At 56.5% G+C, this 9,979-nt stretch overlaps 1 protein-coding gene across 1 annotated transcript in view; it reads right to left on the bottom strand.

The window, feature by feature from the left end:
* Window positions 1-9,164: 9,164 nt before the first annotated feature.
* Window positions 9,165-9,979, bottom strand: part of BRSK2 (BR serine/threonine kinase 2) — a 33,565-nt gene continuing 32,750 nt past the window's right edge. Inside the window, exon 22 of the mRNA XM_004389421.1 lies at window positions 9,165-9,770. Coding sequence (XP_004389478.1) covers window positions 9,165-9,770 — 606 coding nt within the window. The remainder of the gene's footprint in view (window positions 9,771-9,979) is intronic.

Below are 9,979 nucleotides of genomic sequence, written 5' to 3'. Positions count from 1 at the left end.
AAAGGCTTCTCTTGTGGACTCTGGGTTTGGTTTGGTTTGGTTTTGGGGGTGGGGCTTATTTTTACAGAGAGATCCCCCTCCTTCCTGCCCCGCCTGGATGGTGGCTGTTGGTGGTCCAGAGTGGGTGGGGCAGGTAGAGGTGGGACGAGGCCCCCAGTGACCCCGTTGGGGTCCCAGCTGTCGCTTCGCTCCCCTTTCCTGCTTCCCAGATGCCCAGGGAGGAGTCCCGAGACCAGAGGGGTCAGGAACTGCCGCTTCCCTGGTGGGCCACGCGGGAGGGCTGAGCAGCTGTGCAGGAGACGCTGCCGCCACTGCTGTCGCGCAGAGCGTCCGCTTCTTAGTTCGTCTCTCGAGTCAAATAAAACACGTTCTCTCAGGCAGGAGCCTCCGTGTGTGTCCCGGCATCTTGGGCAGGCCACGCTGACGGAGGCCGGGACCTCTGAAGGGCCCCCCTCTATAGTCTCCATATGCCCATCGTCCCACAGGGCTCCTTGAGTGCCCACTGGGGCTGGAGTGGGGTCACGCCTGGACTCATGTTGCAGAAGGCCACGGCGCTGTGGACCAGGCTGCCCCGCCCCTCCCACGGCACTGCCTCACTGGGGAGCTTCCTCGGGGGGCTCCGTCTGCAGTCCCGGCCAGCTTGCACGGTCACTCTGCTGCAGGGGCTGTGGGACCACGGTGGCCCCGGTAGGATTGCCCCTGCTGTTTCTGGTGGTTGATTTTGCGACGCCCACCCCAGCACCTGAGCCCTGCTCTCTGCCTCCAGCTCCCTTGGTTCATGCCCACCCGAGCCAGGGTGCCCCGGATCCTGTGTTTCTGGTTATCTCATTCCACAGTCGTGTGGTGGCCCCAGTGACTTCCCGGTCTCCTTGCAGCTCCTGAGACGCAGTCCTCCCCGGCTCCCTGGCTTGCCCCGTATTCCCAGTGGAGACACCAGGCCCTCCCTCCCACCCCCCGGGCCGGACCCTTCCCAGTCTTTCTCAGGCCTCCGGCTCCCCATCCCTGGCCTTTCCAGCAGCCGCCTGCCTGCCTGCTTGCCCCCAAGAGTTCCTGAGGACACACGCCTCTGACCCTGCCTGATGCCCTCGGGGTGCCCCACACAACCTAGTGTGCCGCCCGGCCCTGCCCGCCTCCCATGGTCCGTGCCGTCCCCCACCTCCCTCCTTCAGAGGCCCCCACCCCATCAGTAGAGGGGTCAGTGGGGGCTTTAGAGGTCCTGGTGCTGGGATCAGTTCTCAGCTTGGCGACTCCATTCCTGACATAGGAATTTTACAAGCTGCAGATGTGTGTTGTTCCAGAAGTTTCTGCCTGTGTCACCTGGTGATCTCTGACTTGTGCTCAGCACTTGGCATACATGTCACTCCCTACCTCACCCCTACTCTGGAAGGCTCCTGGGCCCTACCCTGCCCTCAGAGTTGGCTGTCATCTCCTGTCCCCATCTGGACCAGAGCTCGCCCTTCCTGACCTGTACCCAGCAGTGCCCAGGGAAGGGCATGTGTCCAGGCCTGGCTGTGTGCCAGCTGGGAGCCCTCTCAAGGCTTCACCCTTTGCCCGTTCCCCAGCACAGGCTCCAGAACTGCCCCTGGTAGGGCCTTGGGGACACTTAATGGGACCCCCCACAGCCCCCGCACCACCAGGTACCCCCAAAAGAGGGTGGGCTCCAGGCTAGCATTGGCACGGTTCTGCCGTCCAGCTTCCCCAAGCCCTTCAGGCAAGAGTTCTGCAGCTGGCTGGGGAGGCTGAGCCCCTTCCAGGCAAGGCCCACTCTGGAGCTGCCTTTGGGTTACCCCCCCCCACCCCCTGTCTGTCACCCACTCCTGTCCTCTGTGGTCTGGGCCTTGCCAAGGACCCTCCCCGGGGTGCTGACCACCCGTGTGTCTTTCCATTTTTCATGGGCACCAACCTGCATGTGAAGACACTCGACTGAGTGGACACTGGGGGGCTGGGTGTTGACCAAGGTAGGGAACTGCCCTGGCCCAGGGAACTGGGGGGTGGGGGGAGGGCAGAGGGGGAGCAGGGCCACTGTTCTCTCTGTCCAGAACCCAGGCCAGGGTGTGCGAGGTGCTGGGCTCTGGGCTCTGAAGCCTGCAGGGAGCAGACTGGGCATCAGCCTATGTCCCAAATATGTTCAGGAACGTGGCCTGGTTGCTGAGTGGAGGCCTGGGGCAGGAAGACCGAGGCGGCCGGCAGGGAGGGTGCTGAGGGCCCTGTGCGGGCTGGCTGGCCGGTGGGGGGAGTTAAGGTGCCAGAACACCAGGAGTTGCAACTCAGTGGTAGATGCTGGACGGCAGTCACTCCACCAGCTGGACATCTCCTTGTTCCGGGACCCACAGAGTCCTGGCCTGGGAGCCCAACTCGAGGAGCCTTGAGGCCTTCCTGTCTCTGCCTCAGTTTCTCAGCCTGTAGTTGGAGGTGGCTGCATGTGGTGCTCACTGGGTTCTGCCTACAGTGAGGTGGAGGGCCAGTGTCGAGGGCTCAGCTCAAGGTGAACAGACCCAGGGCTGAGTCCCAATTCTACTCGTGACAACCTGCTCACTCACTTGACCCCCTCCCCGAGCCTGGTTTCAGCCAGTTTCTGTTATCTTGGTTGTGTTAGACAAAACAGTGTCCCCCAAAGATGACCACGTTCTAATCCCTGGAACCTGTGAATTTGTTACCTTACATATTATTAGGTGCTGTCAGTTTTGACTCATAGCAACCCTAGGTACAACAGAACAAAACTGCCCATTCCTGCGCCATCCTCACGATCATTGCTATGCTTGAGCCCATTGTTGCAGCCACTGTGTCAGTCTATCTCATTGAGTGTCTTCCTCTTTTTCGATGACCCTCTGCTTGACCAAGCATGATGTCCTTCTCCAGGGACTGGTCCCTCCTGGCAACATGTCCAAAGGAAGCAAGATAAAGTCTTGCCATCCTCTCTTCTATGGAACATTCTGGCTGTATTTCTTTCAAAAGAGATTTCTTCATTCTTCTGGCAGTCCATGGTATAGTCAGTATTCAGTATTCTTGGTCAACATAGCAAAGGGGAATTCAGGTTGCAGGTGGGATTAAGGTGAAGGTTGTTAATCAGCTGACCTTGACAAGGGGAGATTACCCTGGATTATCCAGGCGAGCCCAATGTCATCACAAGGGTCCTTAAAAGTGCAAGAGGGAGGCAGAAGAGGGAGCACCAGAGAGATGGCATCGTGAGACAGACTTGGCCAGGTGTTGCTGGCTTTGAAGATGGAGGGGCCATGAGGCAAGGAATGTGGGTGGCCTCTAGGAGCTGGGAAAGGCAGGGGAGCAGATTCTCCCGTCAAGCCTCCAGAAGGAAAACACCCCCGCTGACAGCTTGATTTTAGCCCAGAGGGACCCATTTTGGACTTGTGACCTCCAGAACTGTAAGATAACAAATTTGTGTTACTTTAAGCCATGAAGTTTGTGGCAGCTTGTGACAGTAGCAATAGGAAGCTAATACAGATTTTGGTACCAGGAGCAGGGTGCTGTTGTGACAAATACCTAAAAAATGTGGACGTGTGTTTGGGATTGGACAATGGGCAGAGTCTGGAAGAATAATGATTCTGCTTGTGAGGACTCACGAGGCAGCAAGGAGCATGGTGGAGAAAACCTAGATTGCCTTGTGAACAGGCTCTTGGTGGAAACATGGGTGTTAAAGGCGCTGCCAGTGAAGGCTCTGAAGGAAAGGAGGAACATGTTGGAAACTGAAGGAAAGCGAATCCTTGTTATGTAGAAAGCCTAGCTGACTTGTGTCCTGCAGTTTTGTGGAAAGAAGAACTTATAAACAATTAACTTGGATATTTAACTGAGAAGATTTCTGAGCAGTGTGTTGAAGGTGCTGCCTGTTTTTTTTTGTTTGTTTGTTTTTGTTTTCTTTTTTTCCTTGCTGCTTATAGAAAAATTCAAGACAAATTGAGGGAAGAACTTTAGAACAAAAAGGAACCAGGACTTGATGATTTGGAAAATTTTCAGACTATCCAGATGGCAGAAGACACTAAATTAGCAGACTCAGTCAGGAAACTGTGCTTTAGAAAAGAAGCCGAGGTTGTGGATGGGCAGTCCTATGCTAACACCTCAGAAGGATCCAAAGGTAGGAGCATTCAGTCACACCCAAGACTCTTTGAAGAGATAAAGTGTGTGACTAATAGACCCCCTCAGTCATCTCAGCAAAAGGTGAAAATAGAGAAGAGATCATCTTGGCAGGATCTGTGGACAATTATCTTGTGTAATGCAGTGATTCCCCATGACACATGCAGGGGAGCCACAAGGTTCTTGAGAATGTTATACCAGCAGAAAACACTACCAGCTTGGGCCAAAAAGGACAGACAGAGGACAAAACGAAAGGCTATCGGACCCCCAAAATCCTACAGGTAGGTGAAACCATTCCACTGCAAACGTGCTACCTTTCATGAAAAGGGAGGGATGACCCAGAGGGTGGAGCCGTGAGCACTGAGGTCCGAGCCTTGAACCACAGAGGGTTACTCCCAGGCCTTGAAACCTAGTGGAGTTTGCCTTGCTGGATTTGGAAATTACTTGGGACCAGTAACTCCTCTTTTCCTTCCATTTTCCCACTTTTTGAATGGGAATGTCTATAACTGTTATTCTACGCCTGTCTCATCATTATATTTTGGAAACAGATAACTTGTTTTCTAGTTTCACAGGTTCACAGATGGAGTGGAGTTTTGTCCCAGGACGGGTTGTACCCAGAGCCTCTCCCATACCTAATTTAGATGATTTAGGATGATAAGATTTGGGAGTCGGTGCTGTGATGGGTTGAGACTTTGGAGGACCTTTGGATGTAGTAAGTGTATTTTGCATGTGGAATGGATGTCAGTCTTTGAAGGCCAGAGGGCAGACTGCAGTGGGCAGAATAATGCCCCCCCCACCAAATATGTCCACATCCTAATCCCTGGAACCTGTGAATATGTTACCTTACATAGCAAAAGGGAATTAAAATTGCAGATGGGGTTAAGGCAAATGTTGCCAATCAGCTGACCTTGAGAAGGGGCTGGCCCATTGTAATTAGAAAAGTCCTTGAAAGTGAAAGAGGGAGAACCAGAGAGATGGAAGCATGAGAAGGACTCGGCCTGCCTGATCTTGCTGGCGTTGAAGATGGAGGGAGCGGCCATGAGGCAAAGGAATGCAGGCGGCCTCTAGGAGCTGGGAAAGGCGAGGAACAAATTCTCCCTTAAAGCCTCCAGGAAAACAGCCCTGCTGACAGCTTGATTTTAGCCCAGTGGGACCCATTTTGGACTTCTGACCTCCAGAACTGTTAAGATAACAAATTTGTGTTATTTTAAGCCATGAAGTTTGTGGCAACTTGTTATGGCAGCCACAGGGAACTAATACACGTGTATGATGGGCCATGGTGCTCTCACAGGGTTGTTTTGGGGGCACGATGAGATGATCCATGAGAGTACCTAGCCTGGTCCCCAGGATGGCCCGACAAACGTCAGCTCTCATGAGCTTGACTGATGCGTAGACTTTGCGGTCCCTCCTCCAAGCCACAAGGCTGGCGCTTGGCTTCCCTGAGTCAGAGATGCCCCTTCCCTTGCTTCCAGCAGTCCCAGCTGCCTCCCCTCCTCTGGCAGGCATCACTCACTGCCTTGAAGTTCACGACTGATTCTCCCTCCTCTCATTGGTCATCCTCTCTGTGGCTCCCTGCTAACCTCCACCCCTTGCTGAATCACACCAAAGGAGACTTGTGGGGGTGGGGTGAAGCCAGGAGAGAGACGATGTAAAGAGGTAGGGAAAGAAGTCAATGTAGTGGGGGGGAGGGGCTGGAGTTGGTGATTCAACACCTCGTGGCCTGGGGTGAGGGAGGGAAGGACGAGGAGGCAGCGCCATTAGCGGGGATGGGGCCTCCACCACTGGTGCGCTCCCTGGCATGGGAGGTGTGCGAGCAAGGTTGCTGCAGCATCCTACACTGGAGTTGTCCTTCTCCCCAGCTGTAAGGCCTCAGGGCACCAGGAATTGCTCCATCTCACAGCCTGCAAGTCTGTAGGATCCTCTGCATCCACCATCAACTGATGGCATGGACAAGGTCCAGGGCAGGCTCCTGGCAGAGCAGAGCTCAGGCCAGCCTGCTTCCCACCTTTCTCTTCCCTCCAGTGTGTGCGCTGAACCAGCCCCCCTATCACCTGCTACCATTCAGAGCCCTTGTGGGAATGTGTCAGATCGTCTTTCTCCACCATCCATCCCCATGATTACATCAGTGGGCTCACCAAGGTCAACTTGTCCCCCAGGACGCAGCCCACAGGCCAGTGTGGGCCAGTCATTTAGCTACCTGGGACTGAAAATTGAGGCTGAGAGGTTCATCCTCTAACTGGGCAGCCAGACCCACCACCTTATCTTTCTTTTTTAAAAAGCCTCCATTTTAGTTCCTACTCCATAGGAATGGTCTAAGGACCAATTGGCTCAATACATGTAAAGTGCTAAGAATAACATCTGGCACTTAGGAAGCCCTTATGTGTTTGTTTTTATTATATATACATTTGATTTTATATTAATAAATATTAACAACTTTTCACTTAGGCCAGCTTGTCTTGGTTTCTGTTACTTTACAGGCAAGCAAGAGCTTGGTGTTGTAAGTGGGATTGCGGGAAATCATCCCTCATATGGAGATTCCTGAGCCAAAGGGGAGCGATGGTGGACAGGTGGGGAGCTGGCAGGTCTATTTGGGTAAACTATGTTCTGTTTTCTTGTGGGAGTGTAATCACGAGCCCATTAAAGCTGACACTTTAGACTCCAATCATTTAGATGGCCAAATAGAGGAAAATGAGGTCTCTGTGTGCCAGCTGCTCATTCAGTAAAGCAGGTCAAGAACTCTTTCTCCCCATGGCCAGCAGCCTTGGACCCCAAGAGCCAGACAACCATGTACCCGGCTGGACTGTAGCAGCCAGATTCTATCTTTCATCCTGTTTTTAGAAAACTGTGCAACTCTGGTTGGAGTAGAACCTGGTCCCCTCGGCCTCCACAGTACTTCTGGGCACCCACCTCCCAAGGGCAGGGTAACATTCAGGGATGGGCAGAGGGGGACCCCGGCCTTGCCTCAGCAGACTTTTCAATGTCTTGAACCTGAGAAGCTGCCCTTCTTGGCAAAGCCCCCTGCTTGCGAGGAAGCCAGAGGCAAGGGGCACTCGGCTTTCCTTCAGCTCGAGAGCAGCAGCTCTCAACTCACACTTCAGGGACAATTGACAGCACACAGGATAGCCCCTACTAGAAGGAATCATCCAGCCCCACTGGCAGTGGTGCCAGTGGTAGAAACTCTGCTGCAGAGATAACAGTTGGGTGCAAAGTCTGGCACTACCACGGGCCATGGGACCACACTGCTGCGTCTCTCACCATGTGTGAGGACCCCTATGCATGTGTGAGAGAGCCCAGCCAAAGGGGCCCAGTGTGTGTGTCTGTGTGTGCATGTGCATGACAGCAAGCCGGGAAGGGGCAGGTTCTGGGGGCATGGAGAAGGTGGAGGGTTGCTTCTCACCCATGCTTGAGGCTCTGGCAGGGGTTCCCTGGGCTCTGCCCAGGCAATGTGGGGCTAAAGCAGAAGGTCCAGAGCCCCCTCTGCACTGGGCATGAACAAGGCCACCCTCGCTGTCTTCAGAGCTACCCAGCCAGCCCTAGTGCCTTGCTTCCAGGGCCGGGCTCATGTGCCATCGGCCTCTTCCCAAGAAAGGAGCGGACAGCAGGTCTGTCCTCCAGAAACAAGGCCCTGCCGGGGTGACCCCATGCGTCTCGGGGCGGCAGCAGCTGTGGTGAGGAGGCTCTGTCCTGCCCTGCATCCTGTTCCCAGCGGTGCTCCAGTGCCTCAACACATCCTGGGCCTCGCCGCCCTGCCTGAGCCCCAGCCCTAAATGTGATCCCGGCCCAGGCAGAGGCTGCCCCGGGGGATGGCCCTGACATGCCGGAAATGGATACTGACCCCGTGTGAGCTCTGTCCTCTTCAGCCAGGGCAGAGGATGCACGTCCAACCTGGGCAGAGACAGTCCCTCGGGGATGATACTGGCCCGGTGGTCCCACCATGCCCGCCCGCCCGGACGCAGACTGTGTGTGGGGTGTCTTTATGAAGGGATTTATTGTTCCAGAACTCAGGTTGCTCACAGTTATTGACAAGGGTACACTGGGTGGGGCTTGTCCGTTTGCTTTGTGGTATCCGTGTGTGTCCGAAGTACAAAAGAGGGAGGCTAACGGGAGGTATTGCTTTCGGGCAGGCACGCCGGTCTGCGGGTGATTCCTCCTGCTCGCACCGCGTGGATCTCGCTGTTGCAGGCGTGGAACTGTCTCTGGGATCGAGATCCAGCCTGTGGTGGAGGTTCAATGGAACAGAAGCATTAAAATCTATACACCAGGGGCGGCGGGCAGCGAGGCAGGACAGAGCGGGGGCATGCAGGTGAGACCACCGGCCGCAGCTCTGCCTCCCCGGCCACCCCCGGGCGTGCACCAGGGCGCCTGGCAGCCAGCTGGGCCCATGGCGCCGACGGAAAGAACACGAACAGAAGCCGGACATGGCGGGAGGCACGGCGCTGGCTGGGGTGCGGTGGTGGGCAGGCAGCGCCCGTGGCCTGGTTATGTACAAGAGAAAACCCGCTACAGAGGGGTACCTCCACTTTCTCAGTCCTTTTTTTTTTTTTTGAACTTTTTGTCATTTTAATAAAAAACCTGCAGAGCCCCAGGCCTCCTCCGACCCCTCCCCTCAGCTCTTGGACACAAAACCAAGGGTGTTCCCCAGCCTGTGCCTGGGCAGAGGGGCCGGCGGTGCCATCCCCCCCACCCCCGCACGGGGGCTGGAGAAGCGTCTACACAGTAACGAAACGGACCCCCAGAGAGCTAACCGCGACGTTCTTTAAATATATATATATGTATGTGCGTATAGAAATAACGGGGGGGAACTGAAACGCAAATCCATCCTGCCCAGCGGTTCCCCACCCCCGCTCCCTTTTCCAAAAACAACCAAGGAAAAAAGTCTATAAAAATATCTTGCAGGAATTCTTTAAAGTTTACAGTAGCTTGCCAGTGTTGCGCTCACCGGCCTGCCGCCCTGCCCGCCCGGCCGCCAAGGCCCCACGGCCTGAGACCCCATCCGCCGGTGACATGGAGTCAGACACAGACAGACGGCAGGAGATTGCCGCTCTGCCCCTTCCCTGACAGAGAAGTAAGGAACTCAGTTATCGAGAGTGAGCAATACTGGTGGAGCCCGCCTGCAGCACGGCCGCCCGGAGGATATGGCCCCGGCTGACGGGCGGGGGTCCGGCTGGCGGGGGTCCGGCTGGCGGGGTCCTGGCGGGCAGGCAGCCACCCTCTTCCTGCGCTGGTGCCTCAGGGTGTCTCTTTCCACCTTCGCCATGAAGATCATCAAAGCCAGGTGCCACCTCCAGACCCCAGAGCGAGGCAGCCGGAGGATGGGGCGCAGACCAGATGGGGCGGGCGGCACCGGCGCACGCCGGGATGAAGGGGCGGCGAAGGCGGAGGCCAGGCAGCTCCGGCAGGGCGCGGAGGCGGGCAGGGTCTGTCTCTGCTGCTTCGGCACCGCGGGTCCCCCGCCTGGAGGGTGGCCTGGCGGTCAGTCCTGCCGGGAGTCTGACTCGGGGCCGGAGGATGGAGGTGTCCCGGAGCCGGGCCCCCACGCGAGTCAAGCGGAGCCGGGAGGCGGGTGGCGGGCAGCAGGACGGGCCGGGGCCTCGCCACCCGGCGGGCAGCGGCAGGAGGGGAGGGAGGGCGGGTCCGCAGCGGCTGCCTTCCGTCCCAAGTGTCCGGCGCGGAGCAGAGGGTGGCTTCGTGGAGGTGACATGTTAACTTTTCAGGATAATTCCTGGTATCAGAGCGGAAACAAGCGACGGTGTCAGAGACAGACAGGGACAGAGACAGCGAGAGAGGAAGAGGGTGCAGGGCGCGGCGGCCGCCCGCCCCTCTCCTTCCACCCGGGCTCCGCCACGGCAGTCTAGAGGGGCAGGGCCGGCGCGGCCGGGTCCACGGGGCGCAG

Source organism: Trichechus manatus, unplaced genomic scaffold (genome assembly GCF_000243295.1).
Source record: "Trichechus manatus latirostris isolate Lorelei unplaced genomic scaffold, TriManLat1.0 scaffold00244, whole genome shotgun sequence".
In the NCBI taxonomy this organism is placed as follows: Eukaryota; Metazoa; Chordata; class Mammalia; order Sirenia; family Trichechidae; genus Trichechus; species Trichechus manatus.
This window is presented reverse-complemented; position numbering and strand designations above follow the sequence as displayed.